Source organism: Phodopus roborovskii, unplaced genomic scaffold, assembly GCF_943737965.1.
Source record: "Phodopus roborovskii unplaced genomic scaffold, PHOROB, whole genome shotgun sequence".
Taxonomy (NCBI): Eukaryota; Metazoa; Chordata; class Mammalia; order Rodentia; family Cricetidae; genus Phodopus; species Phodopus roborovskii.
In genome coordinates, this window is record NW_026126625.1 from 1,538,593 (window position 1) to 1,566,579 (window position 27,987).

General features: G+C 39.6%; 1 protein-coding gene across 1 annotated transcript in view; it reads left to right on the forward strand.

Moving 5' to 3' along the window:
- Nucleotides 1-27,987, forward strand: part of Akap13 (A-kinase anchoring protein 13) — a 269,583-nt gene that overhangs the window by 62,871 nt on the left and 178,725 nt on the right. Inside the window, 1 exon segment of the mRNA XM_051206584.1 lies at nucleotides 5,913-5,956. Coding sequence (XP_051062541.1) covers nucleotides 5,924-5,956 — 33 coding nt within the window. The 5' untranslated portion in view covers nucleotides 5,913-5,923.

Here is a 27,987-nt window from a genome sequence, read left to right on the forward strand (position 1 = left end):
ACTCCCACTCCTGAGACAGACACGCGAGCATGTGAGCATTTGTGCGCGCCCCTGCCCCCCCCCCCAGTGTCTTTAGTAGGAAAATCCTATTCAGTCCACATACTCTTAATCTTTTTCTTCTGATTTAGAATTCCCAGTTTTAGCCTTCCCAATTTTCCTCCAGCACATCAGCCTGTGCTCCTAGGAATGTAAGAAAGAGTCGTTGGATTCTTTTGTTTTCTTTGAGCAAGAGCTGAACGTTTATTATTTTACAGGAATTTGGAGCATGTATGCATTGCCATTTCTATGCTAACTTCTACCATAAATTTTTAATGGGTTCTAAGAATTGACTATAGCTTAGTCGTTGGCCAGGAAAATTTCTTTGAAGCATATTCTGTAAGAAGAATTCTGACAGTAGAAATCCTCTGTATATACTTGTATGAGTTCTTAATTGCTCTCCTTCCCTGCTAGGATTTAGATGTGGAGGGTATTTTGTTTTAAAACAACATCAATTGAAGTTACAAGTTTTGTTAAACCTAGACATATAGTCTCTAGTCAGTGGGCTGAGATCACTAAGTTTATAGGTGCTAGAAAATTTACAGTGAAATCATGATGTCAAGCCTGTGAAATGCCTCTCCCAGACTTCAGGAATGCTCTATTATAGGGTTAGAGTAGTTACTTATGTTAATATCTGTATAGGCATACACATTCTCATTTTTAATTGTCTGTAAAGACCATTAGTAAATATTGTAGTTGTTTTTGTTTTATTTTTCTTCCAGTTTTATACATTGAGCAAATTGTCTTTTTACAGATTTGCAGATCGCTTAATGATATATTGAAAAACTACAAAATTAATATCCAGATTTTGTTTGAATAGTTACAGGTAAGAAGGTTTAGGAAGGAAACTCCCTGCAATCTCCAGGCATGCATATGCTTACTGTGATTTACTGTGATGTCTATTCTTCTTTGTCAATGTGAATCATCTGGGGAGACACGCCTCTAGGTGTGTCTTGGAATAAGTTTCCAGAGATGTTGAACTGAGGACGGAAAAACCCACTGTAAGTGTGGGCAGTATATCTCCTGGGTTCAGGTCCTTGATTGACTTTAAAAAGGGTTATGAGGGGAGCAGGAAGCTACATGAGTACCAGCATTCATCTCTCTTCTGCCTCCTGACTGCAAATGCAATATGAGCAGCTATCTGAAGCACCTACTATTCCTTACCTGCTATGATAGACTATATCCTCACAAACTAACCCAGAACAAACCTTTTCTCATTACAGTTTCTTATCAGGCATTTTGTGACAGTAAGAAATAGTAGACTTACCAACTCTGTATTTTTTTTTTTTTTACAGATTTCCCCCTATGGTTTCTGTATTATTTTAGAGCTTAATTTACATACCAATCCTTTTTAGGATGTTGTCAGAAAGTTATCTCTGAGTACTTGAAATATTTCATTTGGTATTTCATGGTTTTCTATGAGACCAAGAAACTGCAAGAAGATGAAGCAGTGGCATTTGCTTTGTGTCTGTAATGTCCCTTAGATTCTGTACCACATTCTGTGTTTTAATTCTTCCACAAATCCTATAGTATAGTCAAGAATTAACTTGCCTTCTAAAATTAAAGAAACTGAGATTCAGATAAGCAGTTTGCTTCAGAAGAATTAATCTCTGGAGGATTTGGGATTTTGTTTGACTTCTCTTATTGAGAATATTGTATACCACCTCCCTTTGCCTTTCCTATAGTAACATGCCTTTTAGCTGATAGCATCTTTGAGACATACAGAGCCTCTCAATTGGGTACACACTGCTACTTCTACCTATTGACAGGTGTCTTACTGGCTTTTAACTAAGGGTTGCTACACTCTGGCTTGTTGGATGATTGTGTTGTTTCTTTTTGTAAAGCTTCTTTAAATGCAGTTGTATCTGTCCATTAATTTCTATATTATAATAGATGTATGACCCACAAACTTGAAATATTTGTAATCTAGTCTTTAAACAGTGTTTGTGGACACTAGTTATAATTTAGTTGTAATCTTTTTTTTTTTTTATAGCTTTTAAGTTTTCTCACTCATTTATACAGGCACATTGTTTCCTGTCCCCCTTGCCCTTAGATCAGCTATCACCATAGAATTTCAAGCCTTAATTTCTATGATGTTTTGTATAGCGATTAAATTTCTACACACAGTCTATGACCACACCACCCTGAACATGCCTAGTCTCAACTGAATTTCTATGTACACTTTTGTAGGCAATGATTAAAAAAGAAAAAGAAAAAAAAAAAAACCCAAAATGTTTATTTGTGTGAACACTGCACACCTAACTGTAGCAGTCTAATTTGGTGTCTGCACTGTACCCTATGAAGAAAAGATTGTTAGCTTACATCAAAGTACAGTTTATGATTGAGACAGTCAGGTTTGGAGAGATGGCTCAGTGGTTAAGAGTACTGGCTGCTCTTCCAGAGTTTCTGAGTTCAATTCCTATCAACCACATGGTGGATCACAATCTGATGCCCTCTTCTGGCATGCAGGCATATATGCACATAGAACATTTCATAGAAAAAAAATTGACAAGTCTTATCTTGACATAAAGTGAGCATGGCACTTTTATACAACAGTAAAACATTTTTTGGTCCTTCCACATTATAAAATAAAGTGATAATAGCAAAAGCCTTGATTACTGTCATTCTGCTTAATTTCACAACCATCAGATTTATGACTCATTTCAGTTCTAGGTAGTTTTATATTGAATTGTAGATTTGGTGAACAGACCTCATAACTGAATTTTGGTGCCTCCTCTTAGTCTTTCAAATGTTAGGCAGCTTTTACTGTTTGTACTTCTGTGTATTGGCTGTTATCGCAAGGCTGCTCATTTGAATCTGTGGTTTGTTGTAGAGTATTGGCTAAGGAAGGCATTGTAAAGGTTTCTTTCTTAACATTGCTCAATGAAATTATGAGGTGCTAATAACACATTTCATTAAATTTCCTTTGTGGAAGTGTTTAGCAAATCTTGTTAACAAAGTCTTTCAGTTGGTGATGTGGGAAGAAAAATCTGTGTGTTGGTATCGGACAGAGTTGGGCTGTTTCCTTTTGCCCTTGGTGTTAAAGAATTTATTCTTTAGATCATTGAAATGGGGAAAATAGTATCCTCTGTGGAGAAGAAATGAAACGTCAAAAATAAAGTGCTGTGAAAGTTAGTTTTGCTCTTCTTGTGTGTCAGTATTTAAGAAACCTGTCTACAAGCTCCTTCCTGGAGCTTTCTGGTCATTACTTTGATTCTTCTTGACACATGGATTCTTTCTGCTGCTCTGTGTCACCAATAGAGCAGCAGACTTGTTGGAAGGTGTGGGAGGGCAGGCACCTTGTCATCCCTCTTTAATCCTATGTTGGAACAGTATGTCCAGGACTGGTTTTGTGGTGTGTCTAGATGAGTGTATAATTCTACACTATTCTACAAATCAGCCTGCTCTTACATTATGTTATTTTCATCCAGTATAAGGGAGCCACATAGAGAAGTTGATGTCGAAGCCAGCATTTTAACCTATTTCTTAGCAAATCATGAAGCATAAGATGACTGGTGAGTCACACAGCCTTTTTTTTTTTTTTCCTTTTAAATTACAGATGCTGCCAATCCTTATGGATTGCAGAAGTATTAATTTCTTTGTGAGTGTAACTGACATTTTTTACTGTGTGTAATGGCAGAACTACTTCATAAGTTAGTCAAGGCACATTGACTTATACGTTCTTCCAATTCTGTGTCCCAGGCAAGTCTAAACAGGATCTGGAACACCAATTAAAAGGCTAGCAATTTAAAATTAAGTGGATATTTAATACATTGGAAAAGCCCTTCAGTATTTTTCTTTTAAAAGATTATTTTTATTATTTATTTACTTTTTAGCATTGTCTGTGTGGATTTATGTGTACTTGGGTGCAGTTGCTCAGAGATGTCACAAGAGGGCATTGGGTCCTCTGGAGCTGGAGTTAACAGATACTTGTAAGCAGTGGATATGGGTATTGAGAAATGAACTCTGGCCCTCTGGCAAGTATTCTTAATCACTGAGCCATTTCTCCAGCCCCTAACCTTTCTTTTTAATCCATGTTTACTATTTGAATATGATGGCTTGAAATGTACTTAACTTGTATAGTAAAAAGAGCCGATACACTTCTGACCTAGTTTTCAGTGATTTCAGTACCTCTAAGTACAAAGTCATTAAATGAATACAGGCATGGAGGAAAGAGTACTCCAAGTCCTGGTAACAGTAACACTGTGGCGAGGTGACTAGAGAATGGGTGAGGAAGGCCATCCAGGTGCTTCATTAAACATGGGGAGCCTATCTGTGGCATGGAGCTGATTGGGGAGGAGTTAGTTCTGGGAATCTAATAATAGAACTCAACACCACCACTCTATGTTGGTTGCTTTTGGAGTAAGTTCTGGTCTTTCTCACACAGGAGCATGTGTGCGCGCGCACGCGCTCGCACACACACACACACACACACACACACACACACACACACACACACACACAGAGAGAGAGAGAGAGAGAGAGAGAGAGAGAGTCCTGATCTCTCTGTCTCTCATGCACGTATGCATGCAGCTTGATCTGTGGTAGGTCTCTAAGAATTTCTTTTGAGAGGTATGTTTAGATTATTCATGATCACAAAAATGTCTTTTGTTCTGAACATTTTACTAGTAACCTCTAATTTTATGCTGTTTGGACTCCAGTTTTATTGTTGGGCTCTGAAATCTGTTAGAATTCATGGTGGCAGTTTACCTACTGCTTTTCACTGTGTGAAGGTTTCTGAACTAGTGATATTGCTGGTTAGTAGGTGTCTTAATTTATCTGTTATGAATTAAAAAAATAGATTCTGATGAAATTTTAATGAAGTCACTTTGGTCTTCTCTTACTGTAGTGAGGTCAGATTGGTTTCTATTCAAGTTTAGAGTATTTGGTGGATGACCTGCTGCTCTGATGTCCTGGTCAATTTACCAAGCCAAACTTACTTCTGTTTTCAAACTTTTAATTTTAAGAGTATGCTATTCTTTTTACATATTTTTGAAGTTATAATAAAATTATGTCACTTCTCCCCTCCCCTTCCCCTTTCTTCGTCCAGCACTTCCTGTGTACCCCTCTTGCTCTCTTTCAAATTCATGCCCTCTTTTTCTTTAATCATTATTGTTTGTGTATTCCTAAATCTATAACTAAAACTTGCCCAGTTCATGTGATAATCACTTGTTTGGGTATGTTTATATGTTTTCAGGACTGACCATTTCGTGTGCTCTTCCCTGGGGAACACTATTTCTTGTGTTATAGGCATTCGTTAGTTACTCGTCATTCTCTGTCTAGGGTGTGCCCTTCTAACTTAGTGTGTCTGTTGGTGTTGTCTGAGTATGCTATTTAATTTCAAAAAATACAATCCTAGAAAGCCTGTAAAGTTCTTTAATTTCTTTTTAATATGGTGAACATTCAGGTACAGAAATGACCTGGAAATTTGGTCATTAGTTTTAGCTATTAAAGGCAAACTGTAACCTCCCTTTTCTGAGGAAAAGGCAGCAAGAAAGGGAGCCTTAGTGGTCTTCAGTTAACCTCTTTTCATTCCAAATGTCCTAGTGGGATTTGGGGGGACAGCCACTGTCAAGCAGTATTTCATGGGCTTAGGCTGCCATGTGAAAGTTCAACTGTGATGTTACTGTGAAGCTGTTGATCTTTATTTTTCATTCTGAAAATTCACCCCCTTCTGAAAAGACTAGAATATAAGTATCTTTGGACTTCCCTCTTCTTAAATCTCTAATGAAAGCTGAGTGTATATCACTGAGTCTTGGGGTTGTACTCACAGTGCCATGGGTGACATGTGTAACTTTTAATTGTTATTTTTTAAATATGTAATTTTGTTGACAACTTTGAATTTATTCTCATCTATTTCTCCTTTTTTGTTTCAGTGTCCTGGGTCATGAAACTTAGTCCACAGCAAGCTCCGTTATATGTGAGTAAATAATGTGGTTTTATTTGGATTTTGTGCTTATCAGTGGTTGTTTACTTACTTTAATCAACTTGAAATCTCATGTGGTAGAAATTAGAAAAGAAAGTTTTGTACATCTACATACAGCTTGATTTAGTAAGTTCTAAATGACTAATATGTGCATGGAACTGAACCCAGAACAAATAATATTTTACTATTTGAAGTCTTCTAGTTGGTATGATAGGATGCACATATGAAACATTGGCCTGCAGTGGTGCTATGCTTTCTTTTACTTTGACCCAGAGAGCATCTCTGTAAAAATAGGATGGAGGTCTTCAGCTGCCTTTTGAGGTACCCTGTGTTAAACTGTGTGACACTGTGGGACTGTGGCCAAAATATTACTTGTCTTAGGGCTCTGGCTAAAGCAGACAGATCATTTCCCTAAAATAAGGGCATTGTAAGGTGAAATGACTAAATAGGCAAATCCAGGCTGAATAAGGTGGATTCTGGGTAGATTTTTTTTTTCCTTGTGGGTGAGGAGGCAGCCAGAATTGTGAGAAGCTCCAGGGCCTTGTGCTATAGTGTTTCGGAGACTAGGAGAGCCCTCTGTAACAGGATTTGAGTCACCTTGAGAAACAAGGGCCCTTTAGTTGTTTCAGAAGTCTCCACAATTTGTTTAGGAAAAAGGACAGATGTTGGAACAGTGGGAGGCAGTGAGTATGTGTTAGCTGAGGGATTGCATGTGTATGGGAAATAATCTGCTGATACCCTTTGCCATCTGAAAATTGGGTAATTTGTGTCAGTGAGTTGCAAATAGATTATTTGTATGTTTTTAAAACAAATTCTTTGTCAGGTTTGTGATATACAAAATTTACTGTTCTGTTCATTGCCATTTTGCTTTTTAAAAAGATTTTATTCGTGTGTGTATGAGTGGTTTTCTTACCTGTATGTGTGTATGTGTGCCACCTGTGTTCATTGCCTTAAGCCTTTGTAAACTAGAAGAGGGTGTTGGGTTTGGATCCTCAGGTACTGCGATTATGGGCAGTTGTGAGTTGCCATGTTAGTGCTGGGAATGGAAACCGCATCCTTGGCAAGAACAAGTACTTTTTACTACTAAACCATTTCCCTAGCCATGGTACTCTACTTTCTTGATGGCACACTAGAGGTACAAAAACATTTTTAGTTTTGATAATATTTATTTTATTACTTATTATTTATGTGTTTGCTAGCTTATTCAAGAATGATTCTTTGCTTATATCAAGTTTACAAGGATTTATTCCCAGATTTTCATCTAGGAAATAGCAGTTTTTATTATTTTTTTAACTTAATTTTTTTTATGGATTCTTTGGGAATTTCACATTATACACCCCTATCACCCTCATTTCCCAGTCCTTATGTGTCCACTCCACCCTTGTAACCTTCCTCCTAAAAGGAAAAACAAATCGTCTCACTGACCCCACTGGGCACCGTCCTGCTTTTCTATCAGCCACAGCCTTCTCTCATTCCCATCAGAGCTTCCGAGTCTCCAGTTCCTCATTGTATGTACCACTCCACTCCTTCGTCTTTCCCACCTCTCCATCACACATTCACTGATTGTAGTGGCACTGGAAGCTTCAGTGTGTCATGGCATACACCTTTTTGCCCAAACAGTTTTACTTGGAAATGTTCATTGCAATGAGTCATTGGCCTGGTTCAAGGCCTCTGGCTTCTGCTACACCTTCAATACTGGGCCCTTGACAAGACTCACTTTGGATATCCTCCTGTTGCCCAGAGTCATGTAGATCCTATATCTGTGGTTTCACAGAACTGGTCCCCTTTCTTCGTGCAAGCAGCTTATAGGTGCAGTCCATGTTGGGGTGGGCCAACTCAAAAGCCTTGGATCTGGACTTGGGTGGTAGCTGAGTTGGTCAGTCTGGGCCTCCTACATTGTTGTGCCAGGGGCTGGGCCAGCTCAGCATGGTGCATGGATATCAACATGGGTTCAGGCAGCAGCCTAAACCATAGACATCTGCATGGCCTTTGGTGGTAACACGGACCATGGACATCAATGAGGCCTCTGGCCGTATCAGTCCTATTAACCCACTCATATCCCTTAGCAACTGCACAGACCTTCAGCCTCATCATGACCTCAGGTCATGCCATTCCTATGAACACCTCCCCACCCTGGGAGATAGCAGAGGTTATCTTCAACTCATCAGTCAGTGCTTACTTCCTACAACCACATGGATCTCAGGCGTGTTCATTGTACCTTGAGGCAGCGATGGACCATAGACTGTAGCATGGCCTCCAGACTGTTGTAAACCATCTCATCAACCCTGCTGGGCAATGACAGCATGTTGACCTCACCCCTCCCTCTCACCTGTCACTGCCTTCATCTCTACAGTTCTGGCACACACAACTCCATTTTTCTATCTTTTCTACCTCTTCATCATATATTTGTTCGTCGTAGTGGCGTCTGTTACCCTGTGCCATAAGACTGGGACAGCGGCAGCAGAAGTCACTTTTACTACAGTTGTAAGTTACTGATTGCATATATCAGTACTTAAAAGGCACCCACAACAGCAATCTTTATCTTAATCCACAAACTGTGATTCTATTTATTCAGTAAGAGCGATTTCTCATAACTGATGGAATTGTGGATCTTGAGATGGGAGATTATTTGGATGACCCATTACCCATTGTAGTCTTTTTTTTTTTTTTTTTAAAGAATGGATTTCTTTGTTTCTTTGTGTAGCCTTGGCTAGCATGGAATTAGCTTTGTAGACCTAGCTGGCCTGAACTCACAGAGGAAACTCAGTGCTGGGATTAAAGGTGTGTGCCACCACACCCAGTTTCACAACGGCTCCTTTATAAAACATTTATTTAATTTTTATGTGTATGAGTTTTTGCTTGCATGTGTGTGCAGTAAGTACATGCCTACATGCCTGGTGCTTGCTGAGGTAAGAAGAGATCAATGAATCCTCTGGAAGTGATATTGTAGATGGTTATGAGCTCCCATGTGGGGCTGGGAAATTGAACCTGGGTCCTCAGGAAAAATAGCAAGTGCTCTTAACTGCTGAATCCAGCCCCATGATAGGGTTCTTAAAAATGAGACAGAGTGAGGAGAGTCAGAGAAATTTGAAGATGCCTTATAGCTGGCTTTTAATGTGGAGAAGGGGCATCAAGCAAGGACTATAGCCCATAGTAATAGGAGGAAGTAAGTGAACACTTTTCTCTAACAGCATCTAGGAAGGAACACAGTCCCTCTGAGTTCAAGGCCATCTTGAGTTCGATATGGAGCTCTAGGCCAGTCAAGAAGACATAGAAAGACTTTATCTTCTCTGCCTTGTATATATAAAATTGATTTTGTGGTTTTGTGAATGATACTTGTGAAAGAGAAAAAAATAGTAGCAAATAGATAAGGCAAAAAACCTTCTGATCTTACCATCATGGACTGTCCCAGATGTAGAATATTTATATAATAAATAAACACTTGGTAATTATCTGCTTTGCTTATTTAGGATTTCTTATTTAGGATTTCTTATTGTCTTATTTAGGATTTCTATTGCTTTGATGAAACACCATGACCAAAGACAATTTGGGGAGGTAGGGGTTTACTTGGCTTACACTTCAGCATTGCTGTTCATCACTGAAGGAAGTCAGAGCAGGAACTTAAACAGGATAGGATCTTAGAGGCTGGAGCTGATACAGAGGCCATAGAGGGGTGGGGGTGTGCTGCTTACTGGCTTGCTCATCAGGGCTTGGCTTGCCCAGGCCATCTTCTTATAGAACCCTGGACCAGCAGCCATCCACAGTGGGCTGCACTATCCCCCACTGATCACTAAATGAGAAAATGCCTTATAGCTGGATCTCAAGAGACATTTCCTCAATTGCTTTTCCTTCCTCTCTGATGACTCTAGCTTGTGCCAAGTTGACCCACAAAACTACCCAATACAATTATATTGAAGTTTTCTTTTAGATTATACATTTGAGGTCTCCTGGGGTATCATGAGCAGAGGAGAGAAAACTGTGTGAAGGAAAACAATTCTGAGAACTTTCATCTCTAAGATAAATAGAATGGATTCCAATTAATTATTTTACTAATTGAGTAGAGCTTCATACAAAATTACTTGCAATAGTTTGTTATAAGCCAGGCACGGTAGTACACATCTATATTCCCAGCAGTCATGAGGCTGAGGCAGAAGGATCACTATGTGTTTCAGGCAGCCTGGGTTACAGAGTGAGGCCCTGCCTTAAAATAAAGAGTTGTATACTATACGAGGTGCTTGTATTGTGAAATAATTTAGATGAGGCTGTCTTAATGCATAATTATTTCTTGGAGGAAATGTTCTCTGTGGATGTAGAGTCTATGAGTTAGAACTTAGAAGGCCAGTAGCTCAGTGTGTTCGTGCTTTCCTCATGTGTTAATTATTGATGAGTACAGCTTCACTAAGTGATGTGTTTCTTGCACCTCCACAAGAGTATTAGTTGTTGCCAGAATGATTACAAGATGTGTATAGGGTCTATCAAGTAGACATAATTAAAAACTGGAAAGTTTATGAATATCCTTTTCTGTGTGATGAGCTTTGTAGTATAGCAAGAGTAAAAATGAGAGACAGTGGTTGATGCAAGAAATATTTTTAAAGAACAGAACTAAATGCCTTATTTAAAATGAGAAGTGAAACAGCAGTGAATGATTGACAGGGGGTTGAGAATTTGAGTGGGACAGCTGAAGCCATTTTCAGCAATAGAGGGAGCAGGAGGCAATAGACTTGTTCTTTAAATATATATGACACACAGCCTTTTTAAGAGATGGTGGACTTGGACAAAAATTGAAGTGGAGATAGTCTGTATCACTACTAAAATATTGGTATTTTTGACTGTGAGAATAGATATAGGAATGAATGGCTTGTGGGGGGGGGGAGCATTGAGGAAGAAGGCCAAGTTGAATAGGGAAAAGATTCCAGAAAGCTTTCAGGCATATTCAGCAAGAGATTCGGGTATCTTATGCATCCACAAGATAGCTGTTGAGCCCCAAGATATCAATGATTGCAGCCCAACACAAAATAATGAATTTGAGGAATTTGATTGCATGGGTTTCAAGCTTGAAGTTTGTAGTTGACATCATGTATATGCCTATGATTAATATTTGAGCCTTTTAGTATTTTATTCCTAGAATAGTTAATTTTAGTCACACATCAGAATTAGAAGTGAAAATTGGGCTGGATCTGGGGAAATTCATTCTTTAATCCAGGTGTCTTATTTGCCCCAGCATTTGTTCCTGATGCTGGAGATTTAGCCATGAACCAAACAGAAGGCCTCTTGGCACTTGGATTACAATGAGGAAAGACTGACAACTAATGAAGATACTTTAGAGAGGAAAAAATGCTTTATGAAAATAACTCCAGAGGACAAAATGGTGCATGCCTAGGGGCTCTTTTGGGTTAGACAGCAGAAAAGGCCTCTGAGGGCCTTGACACTGAAGCAGAGATTTGGGTGTCCTGGGGGAACAGGTGATATGCAGATCTTCAAAGGAAGCTATGCAGAAACTCCATGGGAACTGACTTGATGACATGGAGGAAGAGCAGATTGTGCTTGTACTTAGTGAGCACTCAGGCTGGAAAGGTCCAGTCTTTTGTGGATGAGGTTAGAAATATAGTGAATAAGGGGAGAGCTACATTGTGTAGGCTATCACAGACCCTGGGTAATAGCCCGGGACCTGTCATTCCCTCACATGGAAGGACAGGACCTGTCTTTACATGTCCTAAAAGCTAACCCTGGGACAACTCAGAGCATACTGAGCTCTAGCCTAATGAGTACATGCTGGGCTTGGAAAACCTGGTTGTTAAGCATACATATTTTGGACTACACATTTGAGAAGAAAATAGTTTGTCTCTCTAGTCACTGAGTTTAGTGTTGCAGTTCTAAGTAGATACATTTGAACTGAGGTTCCATAGTGTAGCAGATGAAGCTCTGGGGACAGTGTAATCAAGATTCAGTGTAATAACATTGGGAGGGTATAGTGGTTAGTCTGTCTTTCTCTTTCTCTTTTTGAAGATTAATATAACCACACCATCTCTCCCTTCTTTTCCTTCTCTCCAAGCCCTCCAATATACCCTGCCCTGCTCTCTTTCAAATTAATGGTCTCTTTTCCCACTAATTATTATTGCATGAATATATGTGTATATATGTACATATATATTTCTAAATATAATGTTTTCAGTTCATATGTTATTTGTATGAGTGTTTTCAGGGCTGACTGGCACTGGTTAAGCAGTTAGTGTGCTCTTCCCTGAGAAGGGCCACTTCTCCCACACCCAGCTTTCTTCAATTGCCTGTAGTCCTTTGGTTCTTGTGGTGGTTAATCTTGTTTGTTGATGTGACAGGATTTAGGAGATGTATCTGTGAGGTATTGAACTGAGGAAGAAGGGCCCACCCTGAATGTGGGCAGTATGATCCCTGTGGGTTGGTCGTAGGCTGAATAAAAACGAGAAAGCGTGGTAGTGGTGGAGGATGATTAATGTGAATATATCTTTCTACTTTACACCAAGTTTAATTCTTTGTAATTAGCTCTGCTTTGTGAGCAGTCTAGGCCTGGGGAGTAATTTGATGAGCCATAGGAATTCCATAGGAATTCCTGTCCTGTATTTTAGAGGCTGCTGGGTTGCATCCTCCAGAAGAATGAGCAAACTGAGCAATAAAGAGAATGAAGGAAAGTCCTATAGTCTTACCTAGGACAGATGTGATCAGGTGGCAGAATCTTCAGATAATTAGTTCGGTCAGCATGAAGGGGAACGGGACTTGGGCTGATTTGAGTTTAAGACAACAAGCAAAGAGAAGTTATAGGATAAGAATTATAATAAATGGACTAGAAGAAATGTAGCCAATGGAAGAGTGAAGGAGAGGATTATTTCAATAGAGGATTGATGAAACAAATGGGTATGGGTTAGGACATCTTCATGAACAGTAGAAACGTGGAATAGGTTGCCATCTTTATTTGAAATAAGTAGGAGTAATAGTCTAAAGAAATCATATTTTGTAACTTTTGATATAGTTGAATAGCCATCTCAGAGAACTAATCAACCAAACATTTCATTATGCTTACAACATCCTTAAAAGGGTGATGAGTTTTTTTGCCCTGAAGCAGTGAGATCAAGGCACTAGAACATGAAGGTATTTCTCAGAACTCAGCTTCTGCATTTCTAGATACCTTTTCTGTATTAGAACATTGTTCTTCACTGGTTTCTGAAGTGTTCACTTTGAGTCTACTGTGGTTAATGCTATTTTTAGATGTAACTCTAGAGGAGACTGCTATGCCAAACACTCTCCCAGATGGTTTATATTGGATGTTGGCAATTTGATAAATAACCAGAAGAACACATTTATGGAGGAAAAAAAAGTAGGTGTGTATTTCTCATATTCTTCTATTGCAAATTGCCTTTTTATGGTTCTAAGACTGGTTACTTTTTGGTTATGGGGCCAGGGGGAGAGTTTCCATCAAATCTATATCTACTCTTTGAGGAAACACAAAGGGACCCTTCCAACAAAGTAAATACCTTTAAAAGTTCTTTAAAATATTTAATTTGATGATGTATCACACATCAGAGATAAATTCTTTTCCAAGACAGATTCCAAGACAATACATGGGTTAATAGTCATTGTCTACTCCATGGTTGGGATACAACTGCTGTTTATTAGATGTTCAAGGGGAAGAGCCATTTCAATTGCAAAACACATTTCCAGAACCTCAACAGATATGGTTTATTGCATTGTCCTTTTTCCTTTCCTCCTGGTACCAATATTTTTGCGTGTAATAGCTTCTGAGATGAGACAAAAACATCCTGATAATTGGCAAATACCATATTAAATAAAGAATAGCCAGCCTTTCCTTATTTAAGTTGTGCAGAATAAAACAATATCTGGTGATTTTTTTAGCTGCTTGTATTAGACTAATCCACAGCTGTTATTGTCTGTTTTTCAAAGAAAAGGAAAACTATTTAAAATGAACATCTTCATTTGGGAAAGGTACTATGGCTTGCAGTTAATATGGATTGCTTAATATGCTCTTCACAAAAATAGGGTTTTGGTTAATATTTTCACTTTGTATCTTGAAAAGTGTGTGAGTTCACAAAGGTCCTTCAAGTGTCCCAGTGGATGTGTTCGGATCTAGATAGCCTCAGAAGCCATATGCAGAAGGGAACTCAGAAAAGTGGATCCATTCTGCATCAGGATGTTGACCAAAAGTGACTTAGAGCTGTCACATTGGATTTCCCCCCCTACTTTGGACTTGTTTGCAGTCTCCTAGCAATTTGCACTTTGGTTATGAGATTGATATACTTGTTCATGATCATTAGAACAGATCTCAGTCCAAATGCCATTAGAATTGTCATCTGATAGCACTAATTCTGGTACTGTGTTGAGAGAGAGGAACCTGTTTTTAAAAAAAAAAAAAAAAAAAATCTATGACCACTTTAAAAAATATTCCTAAATGTAGTTTACATAAGACAAAATTGGAAGGAACCAAAGAACTTAGGGCACCTGTACATAAATGTTCAGAGTTGTGACAGTAGGAAAGAGGACCAATTTGTTAAAATTTGTTAGTGGACATCTCTCCTACTCCCAAGCCCCCTCCCCCACACATGTGCTCCCATTCTTGGGAAATGTGTTTCTACAGCAGGAAACAGTCTGTGACTCACTTTACAGTTAAGTTATATTTTGTTCCTACCATGGGCCTTATCAGCCTTCTGACCTCTCAAGTGGATTATCTATCTTAACAATTCATTTCTCATAGGTCTGCTTCAGCATTTCATTGGCTGGTGACTCTAACCAGCTGGATCTGAGAATTATGTTTAAATAGCAGTACGTTGTGACTAATGTCAGAAGATATAAGGAAATCAACTGTTGTTCCTACAGTATGGTGTTACAGAGGAAAAAAAAATCTTGTTTCCATCTGTTGGACTTTTTAATTAGTTTCCAGTCATTTGAGCTTTACATTTTAAGTGGCATTGTTAGAAGTAACAAGGGTGGTTTTCAGTGACTATTTAAAGGGTACATTTTATAATAGCCTTATGTTTCCTAAGCTTTCAGATAACACTGAGGGGAGTTAAAATTTCCATTTAGTATTTGAAGAGGAATCTTACTGGCCACTGAAGATTGAAATATGTTCTGTATGTTTAATTCATTCAAAATAGGTATTATGAAGCCCTTGTTACATGACTGGGAGATCTGGTCTTAGAAGACTAGATGTGTTGCACTCAGTAAAGCTCAGATTGGCAGGAGGAAGAGATACTGGCAGAACTGGTGGGACTCTCAGAAAGGATAGTTTCTAGAACAACCCATCCCAACATGTAGAATTCTGAGCTTGGAGCCTGCAAATCAGAATTCAGTAATCCTGGTGCTCACTAAAGTTGTGCCAAACAGACAAAACAGTTTTAAAAGCCCTTGGTGAATTAAGTTAGAACAATTTGGGTAGATTTATGTCTTCCAACATGGCTGATAGAGCAACCCATCGAAGAGAAACATGAAATTGTCATGTAGGTTGCTATTTCAAAAGGACAAACACCTAGCTTCTCTTTAAGGCCAGCTTTCTTGATAAATTGTTAATAGATTTTGAAGTCCCTATTAAGGTTCGTATTATTGAATATAGCACCAGTTATGTCATCAGTGATGGTGACTTTCAGAGGGCCACACTATTATTGGAGCTAGCACTTAATAGTATGTTTCACAGTACTTTCCATGTCATTTTGAATTTTTCACAGGTTCTTTGTGTGGACATGGATAATTAAGGCCACATCTGCTTTGTAGTGGAAGCAGTATAGGTCATGATGCAAATAGAACTGATAAGATCCCACAGGTAGCTGGGCGTTAGTGGCACACACTTTTAATCCCAGCACTCGGGAGGCAGAGACAGGTGGATCTCTGTGAATTCAAGGCCAGCCTTGTCTACAAAGCTACTTCCAGGACAGGTTCCAAAACAAAACAGGGAAACCCTGTCTGGGAAAAAAAACAAAAAAACAAAAAAACAAAAACAAAAAAAAAAAAAACAAAAACAAAAAATAAAACAAAAGATCCCACAGGTTCCCCCCCCCAAGGACTGCCTATAGAAACTGTAGCAAACAGTCTTTTGACCTCAACAATTGGGAGTTTAAAGATCCCTAGCTATGGGTGATGCTATGCTGAGTTGGTGGAATGCTATATAATAAACGAGTTCCAAATATATTGTTACTTGCTTTGAAATATCACCCTTCCCCCCATCACACACACACACACACACACACACACACACACACACACACACACACACACACCCCACCCCACCCCACCACCACCACACCCCACCCCACCCCACCCCACCACCACCACTGAACCATTTAGCTTTCAGGACTCATTTCTGGCGTTTGTCTGTATGTGGAACCCATCATGCCTCTCTTTTGTCCTTGCTGTGCTTTACAGACTGTTTAACAAGCTCAGATGCTTTTTTTGTGGATGTGTTTTCCCCATTTACTCAGTTGCACATTTCTTGAGGGTTGAGGGCAGTACTTGAAATTTGTTTTTTTGTTGTTGTTGTTGTTTTTGTTTTTACTGCTTTCTGCTTTACTTGTGTTCCTGTGGCCTGGTAGTTTTGGTTAAATGTTCTCAAGTAGAATTCCAAGTCATCCCCAAGAAAGAGCTTTGCCCCATGTGTGAATAAATGTTTGATCATCCGAAGAAGAGGTTGAGATTTATGTGCTCAAAGGGAAGATCAGTTAAGAATGAAACTGCACAGGAGGACTTTGTGATCTGGAGCAAGTGACAGAGTGTTATTTTGTTTTGATCTCTGTGGTGGGGTCCTTAGTTAGAAATCGGGACTGACAGTGCTTAACATGAGCTTTAGCCAAACTTCTGTCCCCTATCTCTGTTATTTACTTAGAACTCTCTGTGTGTGCTTTCTTAGTAATCTTGTTCTACTTGTCTGACAAAGCAATGAATTAGGAATTGTTTTCTTATTTTATGGATGGAGAAATTGGACTAAGATTTATATTTTAAAGTTACCAGTCTTTGATTGATGATGGAAGTTTTTCATCGCTTCTTTGAGACCTGCTTTGTCACTTGAGATGAAATTATTAATATTCTTTTTATAATTAAAAATGTTTATGTGTTTGTTTGACTGTATGTCAAGTGAATACAGGTGTCTGAAAAAGCCAGTAGGGGGCATCAGCTTCCTTAGACCTTGAGTTACAGGCAGATGTGAGCCACACAAGTGTCCTGCATAAATGCTGGGAATTGAACTCAAGTCCTCTGCAAGAGCCATGAGTGGTCTTAACCTATATTAAGCCATCTCTTCAGTTTCCTTGTTCTTATTCTTCTCATTCATTCATTCATCCATTCATTCATCCATTCATTCATTCATCTGCTTAATTTGTGTTTATAGGAACACAAGTTCGACAAGCATGCCCATGTCAGAGGCCAACTTGCAGGGGTCAGTTCTCTCCCTTAACATGTGGGCTGGTGGGATCTAGCTCAGGTCTTCAGGCTTGGGAGAAAACACCCTTACTTGCTGACCCATCTCCTTGGCTCTGTTTACTCCTTTTTAAACCAAGAAAAAGCTGTTGGCTCTTGTATATCCTTGGAGCCCTCCACAAACTCTGTTTGGATTAACTGCTGACCCCATGTGATATACAGAGCATCTGGCAGCTGGGGTGGAATTCTCAGCTGTCTCTCTTTGTTTTGTCCACAGAAGGAAATGTAAGTTTTATCTTACTGCTCAGGCAATGGTACATTCCTTTTTTGGTTCATGGGACCCACCAATCTGGTTGTGGGCTCATTTCCTACCTTTTATTGTTGTTGTCTTGCATTTGTTTGGAGATCGGGAATGAATTTAACCTACTCATAATGAAAATAGAATTATGAGGTACCTCTGGCATTCCAAAATTCTACTTTGAGGTTTTGCTGACATTGTCTAGTTCATTCTTGTTGTATGAAGTGAATCCAGGCAGCAAATCCTAAGAAGTTAGGTCTGCAGTTACTTATCTTTCCTGCATGAAGCCTGTTTTGCAGTTCTCAATGACATTTATTATTCTTCCCACATCTAAGGGTATGCATATTCATTGTCTGCATCTTACTCAGAATTAAGTGTTTTTACTTCTTGGCTAGAAGAGAAAGGATTTTCGAAGACATGAAACACTGAGGCCCAGCCATAGTTTTTCTGCTTAGTTACTGAGTTGGGAATACTGATTTTTTTTTCCAGTTGTGATGTATTTGTGTACATGCATGTGCACATTCAGGAGGGAGTGCAGAAAAGAATATTGTACTGTAGTTGTAATCATATGCACCTCTGATTACTTAACACCTGCTAGTACTTACATAGTGGGTTGTACTCCTTCATTTTCTTGTATAATCCTAATAATGTCATGAGATGACTGCTGTGTTTAAAGGAGAAACAATGTCAGAACGCCTGTGTCACTTGGTGGACCATGAAGCTAGGTCTGCCACCACCCCCATGAACTTAGCAATACTTTGCTGTTCTTACATTGTTAGGCACCTGACCAGATTGTTTGAAACTTCTGAGCTTTTTGGTACGTGGGAGGGGGTAGCTTAGAAGCTTGCTGAACTAGCTTCATTGATGACTGTGGAGGAGAAGGAAGACAATCAAAGACAATTAAAAACCAAGGATGATAGTAGGTAACCAAAGAACTGAGTGAGTAGTAAGAATGAATAAATTTCCTGTTTCCTTGGCAGAGAAGACAGAGGGATTGAGAGTCAAGAAAAGCTGGTAGCTTCCAGCTCTTTCCTTGAAATTCCAAATGAAAATAATTAAAAAAACAAAAAAACAAGCAAACAACCCAGTGGTGCTTCCTGCATTTTAAGCAAATATTTGATTCTGTTTCAGAAGGAAGAATGTTTGAATGTTGATCTTATTATTTGAGCAGTTACACATAGTTGTGAAACAGACCTGAGAGAGGGAGGAGTTGTTTGGGAAAAAAAAGCCCACCCGAAAATCTAAGTCAGCACCCTCCAAACAGTTTAGTAGTACTCATTTAACAGTAACAGACTGAGAAGTGAGTGATGTACAGCAACAAAAAGAACTTGGGAGAACTTTAAGAACTCCATTCTCTTAAGAAACACTTCTTACTATATGATTTCCATACATAAAATGTTTTCCAAGCATCTTGTATTTTGTTTCCCTTTAACCTTAAGTCTCCAATTAAGTTTGGGGAGAAATCTCTCCCACAGAGAAAGAAACAGATTTATTGGGCGCCATCTGCTGGTTTTGTCTCAGTAGATCAAAGAAGCGAAGCCTACAAATCTATGCATTTGCTTTTGTCTTGGTGTCGCAGAATTATGGAGTTGGAAGATAGTAGCAACTTCATTATTAGTATTGTTTAAACTGACTTCTGTTAACATTGAAGAGAAGGATACATTTGACAGAAATATACATGAACATGTTAAAAGAAGATTGATAAGTGGATTTAATTGGGTGTTGTCATTATCTGTCAAAAGAGAAACATCAAAGAAAATTGTATGATTTCTACCAGTGAAATCAACCCTAGTCTGTATCTGCAGTGACTTACTTGGTACTAAAATCGGTTGATTCCTGTTTATGTTGTTAAGGGCTTTGTTTGCTAGTTTAGTTGGGAGTGGGCTTTACCCAAGGCTCTTGGAATGTGCCTGAGTATTTTTCTTTTAAGAGACTGGGTACTATAGATGGGTGATCCTGTTATTGATTCTTATCAAGGGTGTTTTTGAGCCTTGCTGCTGCTGTTGCTGCTGCTGCTGCTCCTCCTCCTCCTTCTTCTCCTTTGTTTGTTTGTTTTCAAGACAGGGTTTCTCTGTATTGCTTTGGAGCCTGTCCTGAAACTAGTCTCTGCCTCCCAAGTGCTAGGATTAAAGGCATGCACCATCAATGCTTGGTGAGTGAGCTTCCTTTTTAACTGTCAGTTTATGGACTTGAGCTGAAATCTTTCATCCTCAGAGCATTATATCTTAGTTTTTTTTTTTTTTCCTCTTACAGTTATCTCACATAAGAAGTATTGGGGAGATAGATTGTTTGCAGAATAAAGTTAAGAATTCATTTTTCCAGCCAACATTTTTGAGCACTTACAACAACTTGACACACTTGTAGGCACTGATACAGCACTGAATAAAACAAGTATGCCTTTTACTCATATGAATATGTGGTCTCAGAATTCTGTACAGCAATATACTGTATATTTGCTAAATGTAATAGTCATATAATAGGTGTCACAGGAGAAGGCAAGACAGCTAAGAGGTAGAGTGGGAAAGCTCCCACTCACCCACTAACACATTTGAAGGATAACAATCGTTAGTGTTCATGATGTGTATATGTGACCTTTACCAGCCATGTGTAGAAGTGCATGGGGCAGGTGGTATAGCCTTTCTGTGGCTTTCCTTTGTCAAGTGTACATTGGACCAGGAACTCTGGTCCTGACTTACTGTGTCCTGATGCTCAAGCCATGGCATATTGCTCCATGACTGTGCCATAACTTTTGAGACTTTGCATACATCCATTCACATCCTTTGATTGGATTTATCTTTGTCTACGAAGTTCCTACTTGTGCCCCCCCTTCATTTAAAGACTCATGCTGCTTTACTTTCTTTAATAAGCCTTTCTATTCTGTAGCTGCTTTATTTATTTCCTTTTCTTTATCTTTTTTTAGACCATAGCTTCTGTTTGGGGCACTTTTTTGTTTGTTTGAGTCTCCTACTCCATCAGGAATTAATTCTTTATGTGTTTCTGGTATATACACTTTTATGTCTGTTCCTCCTGAGGAATGCATAGCATGGTTTCATCTAAGTAAAAACAACACAAGCATTTGGCTGGGACAACAGAGTTCTTATTAGCATGTATGTGTTGCAGAATTGACCACCACACACCTCCCCCTAAAAGGTTTTTGCATCCTGTAAATCTCTGCCTGCTACTTGCTTTTGGAAACAAAATTTCATTGAAACAGGTTTTGTTTTTTGTTTTTTGTTTTTTTTTGCTATTTATTTGTAGAGGGAATATGAATGTGGGAGTTAGAGGATGGGGTGTGCAGTGGATTTTCTTCTTCCAGCATGTGAACTCTGTGGATCAAACACAGGTCAGTGAGGAGATTGAGGCTTGAGTGGTGGTGTTCCAACAAGAGCCTTTAGGATGAGCTATTTAGCCAGCCCTCTCCTTGCTTCTTTATGTGATATTGTTCATGTCTGCTTCTGAGCTAAAGAAGAGAGAATTGAGTAACGGTGACAGTGACCGTGTGTGTTCCACAAAGCTGAAAGTTTTTACTGAGTCCACAGGAGAAATTTTCCAACCCCTACATTAGACATGAGGTCAGCACATGCATGATAGAGACTGTTCTGATCTCTGTAGCCTGAGTGTTCCCAGAGAAAGCCTGCTCACCTTAGTTCCTGGGCATTGGGATTAAAACAGAAACTTGTGGTGATGTATGATGCAAAAAACAGTTTACACCTTTCTTGAGACCAGCTTCCCTTTGCTTAGCTCAGGTGACCCCAGTCTTTCTGAGTTGATATGATTTCACCCAGAGGTTAATGAGAAGGGGGAGGTGGTGTGGTTTAGGGTGCAAAAATCTTTAATAGGGCCAGAGCCGCCTTCCTGGGGAACTGACATGTCCAGCCATACAGCAGCAACCCTCCCCTCCACACCTGCTCTCTATCACACCTCACAGCACCTGAGGGCAGGCAGGCATTGGCTGTAGGGGAGCTTTCACTCTGGCTCTTGTAAGATTTGTCCAACAAGTAGTAGCAGGACTGTGAGCCATGGTCTCTGGTAAGAGAGATGGACCTACCTCTCTGACTGGAAGACTCCCTCTTTTGAAGCATTTTACTTTGTTTGCTTGGTGTCTTCATAGGTGGATTCCAGCAGGTTCTACTTAAAGCATGCCAAATAGGAAGTGAGTGGGGAGGAATAGAGAACTGCTTTGCTTCAGGACACTCAGTCAGGTTTTGTTTTTCTTTTTTAAAGATAGGAAGGTAGCATCTGTGCAGGCAGGAAGGGGAGTCCACAGGCTGTAAGGGCAGGTGGTATTGCTGTTGTGTGCCCTTGGGACCTTTCTTGATGGCCTCCCAAGTGATCTTCCTCTTTCTGGAATTTCTGTCCAGTAGTTTTTTCCTCACACAGGAACTGTAATTCTTTTCAAGATGTGAGTTATGTCACTTTGTTGCTTGCCTCTCCTCCTAGGGGTTTAACAGTACATTCAAAACAAACAAATCCCCTGTGCCCCATATAATTCACTCCAAAGTCCTGTTGCCTCCCATCAGTGTGTGTCTCCTGACTGCGCTGTTCCTTCTGAATGCTGAATTGTACTTGCCTTTCATTTGCCATGTTCTCTTCCCTAACCCCATGCCATCAGGTTTCAGCTTAAATGTGACTTTTCGAGGAGCTTTCTGTCTCCACTCTGGCCACACTTTGCATGAAAATTTTTTTTTCACCCCTGCTTCGTGCACTTTTCAGCCTCCCCCTTTTATTAATTTTTCTTCCCCCCCCAAGGAATTTTCCCTCTAAGGTCACGTTTTATGATCTGATTGCGCCTGACCTCCTAAAGCAATGCTTCTCAATCTTCCTAATGTTGCTAGCCTTTAATACAGTTCCCCATGTTGTGGTGACCCCAACCATAAAATTGTTATGTTGCTACTTCATAACTAAGTTTGCTACTGCTGTGAATCGTAATGTAAATATTTGATATGCAGGATATCTGACATGTGACCCCCAAAAGGGTTGCAACCCATAGGTTGAGAACTGCTGTCCTAAAGTATAAGCTCCTTCTACCCTGGTTCTGAACAGCTCCTAATGTAATATGATTGATTGGCAGTCATTAAATCTATGAGTCGCCACTCGTATTACTCTAGAGTCAGCATTTTATACACAGCATTCTGTGTGGTGGCAAATACTCTGCTCCTGAGGAGCTTCCTGCATTTAAGGGACAGTGCTATCAAATGGGACTTTGTGATTGGGCACACATGAATTCCCTTCCTCCCTTCTTCTCTCCCTCCCTTCCTCCCTCCCTCCCTGGCCCATAATTAGTTTCTGTGGTATTATGTTTTTTGGTAGATTTCAATGTAAAGACTGTTGCACGAAGATGGAAATGTAAGGGCAACTAATATTTATGTGGGGTTTGCTGTTGTTACATGGCATTGTCAAAGTTCCATCGTAGCTAGTGTTTACAACTTCTCAGATTTCACAGCTGTTTCCTGTGCAAGTGAATCTTGTGTGCAATTCTTTCACCTCCTCCCTTGTCACTTTTGTCAGTTTGTCATTTCAGGAGAATTTGAAATCAAACAACAGAATTTGTGTTCTTTTGGCTCCTTAGAGATGACTCTGTGGGAAGCCTTTCTACTCTCCTTTGCTCAGTAATGTCAAGGTCTCCTTTATTTCCTGTTGTCTGTAACCTTGCTTTCCCTGCAGCTTCTTATTCAGCTGCAGCCAAGCACAGTGTTTCTTTCTGCTTTTCTCCCCAAGAAATGGAGCCCGGGAGGAGCAAGAATTGTTTTGTTTCTACAGCCTGTTTGTGTCACAGTGCCTTACCCGTGTGCTCACCAATGTCTATTAGTTGAAGAAAGGACAGACTTTGTGCATTTATTATATGTGCTGTTTTGAGTTTCTTTTTTAAAATATAAAATATTTTGGGGTCAGCTCAACAAACATTGGGGATATATTTGCTATAGGCTAGCCACATTAAAGAATGCAAACATAAACTAGTACTTTCTGTCACTCAGCTGTGCTGTGATGATGTCTTTGGGGCTTGTGTGTTGGCCTGAAATGGTCTGCCTTGAATTTGGGGCAGAATGAAGCATAAGCATTTCTACAGACACTCTCCTAGTAACAGTCATCAATGTAGCATGTGAGCACCCATCTCTACATGTAGAAAAGCTGGTGACTGAAATGTATGTCTGTCACTGTGCCTTGAATACAGAAGCCAGATGCTGTTTAACTTCATGATTTTTGTATTGTTTAGTAGCAGAGGTGTGTGTGTGCACACACATACAAAACACACACACACACACACACACACACACACACACACACACACCAGTATTAAGTGCTATTTAGAAAGAGTGGATTAATAAATGAAGATTGTGGTAATGTAGGTATTGTAGGGTTGGCAAAATGGCCAAGTAGGTAAAAGTCTCTACCACCAAGCCTGATGACCTGAGTTTGATCCCTCAATCCCACACAGTGGACAGAAGGAGAGAGCCTCTCCACATCCACCATAGTGAGTGGTATATTCCTTCTGCCTCTATTTAACACAGTAAATAAATAAATGTGGTAGAAAATCATTAAGACTGTAGTAATAAGAGCAGAATGGGGGTGGGGGTGGAGTTAATGAACATGTTTGTGTCAGACCATTAAATACACTTCTACCAGTTAACTTACTGGGTGGACCCAGAATAAGGATTTATACTAGCAGCAAATGTTTGACATAAAGTAAGATACATTGAAGGAAATGGTTAGGTTCCATTTTTTTTTAATCTTTTTAATTATGTGTTTTTGTGTGTCTGGGAAGCCAGAAATGGCAGACACCCCTGCATCCGGAGTTACAAGTGGGTTGCAAGCTGCAGAAGTGGGATGCTGGGAATTGAACTTGAGTCCTTTGTGCGAGCAGTATGTGCGTATATAGCCACCAATGTCACTGAATACTGTAGGGGTGTGCTTCAACAACTGGCAAGAGACTTTTCACTGTATATAGACTAGCTTTACCTAATTAGTACAGACTAACAATTATACCTTGCCTAGATTATATTATCTTTAAGCGGCTTTTGTTGTTACCATCTACTCGTTTATTAATAACAGGTTGTTAAAGAGAAATAGGAAGTATTTGAAGTGACCCTCCCTGTTCACTTTGAACATTTCTTTTGGTATCTACTGAAGGTTTGCTACTTCCTGTGGATTTCCTCTATTGATAATTAACTGTTACACATACCACTTTCTTTCCATCTGTGTTCTAGGTTTTACTTCAGCATCAGAATAGTGGAAAGAATGTAAGTTTTGGAACTGTACTTGAATTTTGACCCTTTCTAGTTTTGTTCTCAGGCAAGTCATTAAAGTAAACATTCTCTGGGTTTTAGGTCTGGAGAAATGAATGATTTAGCAGTTAAGAATGCTTCCTGCTCTTGCACAGGACCTGTCTTTGGTTTTCAGCACTCACTTGGTGGCTCACAGCCACCTGTAACTCCAATTTCAGGGAACCCAAAGCTCTTTTTTGACTTCTGCAGGCTCCTACACACACATGTGCTCATGATACACTTAGGCACACACAAACAAACAAACAAACAAATAAATAAATAAATAACAACTTGTTACTAAATTGGGACTAAGAATACCTTGTAGTACTGCATTGCACATAGTTCGGCCTTGAACTGCAGGGGGCATTTAGAAAAAAGAGCAGTAGGTGTTAGCTCATCTTGCCTTCTATACACTCAAATAGTCACTGTTTGAGAAACAAGTTTGGTGCTGAAAGTGCTGTATCGTATCATTCAGTTTTACCTATGTAACCAAGGAAGGGGCAGTTGTGTGAAAGTAAGGACAAGCCACATGCTCCAAGTTCAGGGCCCGGTGTAAGTGGCCTTTGCAGAGTTAGCTGTGTAATGATGGAGGTGGATATATATCTGCATTGGGAGAGCATTCTACAGCCTCAGTCCTTTATTTCTTTAGAGCGGTTTGAGTGTTGTGGGTTTTGTTTTTTTAAATACTTTTTTTTTTTAAATAGAAATAATTGTATAAGTGTTCAAATTGTACAAAAACTCCAGATCAGTGCAGTGGGCACTCATTTGTCCTTTATTTAGGATGGTACTTCTTAATTTTTAAAAATGATTTATAATTAATTATTTTTTATGATTTATTTACTTGTATTTCATAAGCATTGGTGTTTTGCCTGCACGTATCTGTAGGAGTGTGTCAGATTCCTCAGAACTGGAGTTATAGACAGTTGTAAACTGCTGTGTGGGTGCAGGGAATTGAACTAATGTCATCTAGGAGAGCAGTCAGTTCTCTTAACTATTGAACCATCTCTCCAGCCCTGTTACTTGTTTTTTTTTTTCAATAGTCCCAGATTTGTCTAGAAGGAGCCACTTTACTCTTGTCTTTGTATGTATGCTAGGGCAGGCCTTTCTAACTTTCTGACTTCCTCCCCTTCCCACTCCTCGTTTTCTATCAAAAGAGAGTCTTCTAGACTCATCTAACAGACCCTGACCCAGGCCTCTACCAACCACTTTGAGGCACCTTTCTTTCTTTTACTGGGGACTGGTATTTCTAATGACTACAATCTGCTGTGGTTTTGCTTACTGTTACAGGGTGTCCCTCTGTTGTGAAATCATTCAGTGACATTGAACACCTGTTGCCTTGAGTTTATAAGGAGAAAGACTGCATTGTTGCCTATGGGGAAGTTGGATCACGCCATCAATCTTTGCTTGCTTTAGGAAATGTTTTGCAAAATGATAACAATTGTGTTTAAAGCAGAAGAGCAAACCTAGTTGTGGATGCACCTATATAAACAAGAACTCCCCCCTCCCTCTCTCCCTCCCTCCTCCCTATAGAAAGACAAGACTTTGGAGCAGTACTCAGACTTACTTCTTATTACCAGCTTCCTTGGTTTCATTTTAATCCCACTGGTGAGTTTAAATCTCATTTTGGGGAATTGCTGTTCAGAATAACATGCTGCCATGTTAAAACAGATAAAACTACTGTATCTTAATTGGGCCTGATGTAAAAATTCTTCACCTTCTGGCCTTTTTTTGACCAGTTGGAAGCAATTTATTGCTTCTAAAGGGGGGAAAAGCTCTTGTGATGGTTATTGTTATTTGTCAACTTGATAGAAATTAAGGTGGAAAGACCAGCCCACTGTGGACGGCACCATTCTCTGACTTAAGAGGAGAAAGTAGACTGAGCTGTCCATTTGATGGAGTATAATCTGCTATTTCAAGCTCTGCTTCTGTGACTTCTCTCCCTTGATGAACTATATCCTAAAACTGTGAGCTAAATAAATCCATCCTCCCTTACATTGCTTTTATCAAAATATTTTATCACAACAATAGGAAATGAAACCCTGATTTGTACCATTTGCCAATTTTTGTAACATAATTTCTCCCCTAGTGATTTATTTCAATGTATCCATCCCTCTTTAATGGGGGCAGAATCGTCAAGCAGTCTATCCTGGAAAAAAATATGTCAGTAGCACACTACTATGTAAATTTTCTTCCATATGCATACCATTATATAAATCTCACAACAATATAGTAAGATAATGATTTTTTAAAAATTTTAATTAATGTTTTAATTTAAATTAAAAAACAGTCTTATTTTATATACCAATCCCAGTTCCCCCACTGATGACCCCCCCCAGAAGTTTGTCACATTATTTGGGGCAGGACCTAGGCCCTCTCCCCTATATCTAGGCTGAGAGAGCATCCTTCCATAGGGAATGGGCTCCCAAAACCCATTTGTGCACTAGGTACAAATACTGGTTCCACTACCAGTGGCCCCATAGACTGCCCAAGCCCCCCCCAGGGGACACCCCATGTTCAGGGGCCCTGGTTTTGTCCTGTGCTGGTTCTCCAGCTGTCTGGCTGGGGTCCATGAGCTCTACTTGCTCAGGTCAGCTGTTTCTGTAGGTTTCCCCAGCATGGTCTTGACCCCTTTGCTCATCACTCCTCCCTCTCTACAACTGGATTCGAGGAGTTTCACTCAGTGCTTAGCTGTTAATTTCTGCTTCTGCTTCCATCTGCTACTGGATGAAGGCTCTAGGATGGCATATAAGGTAGTTATCAATCTCATAATCAAGGAAGGGCATTTAAGGTAGCCTCTCCAGTATTGCTTAGATTCTTAGGTGGGGTCATCCTTGTGGACTCCTGAAGATTTCCCTAGTGCCAGGTTTCTCCTTAAGCCCATAATGACTTTATCTATTAGGGTACCTCTTTTCTTGTTCTCCTTCTTTGTCCTTCTCCAAACTCGACCTTCCTGATCCCTCTTGTTCTCCTTCTCTTCTCCCCTTGTCTTTCTTCTGCCTTCCTCCCACCCCCACCCCCATGCTCCCAATTTACTGAGGAGATCTTGTCCCTTTCCTGCTGAGTAGTACCACATTTCC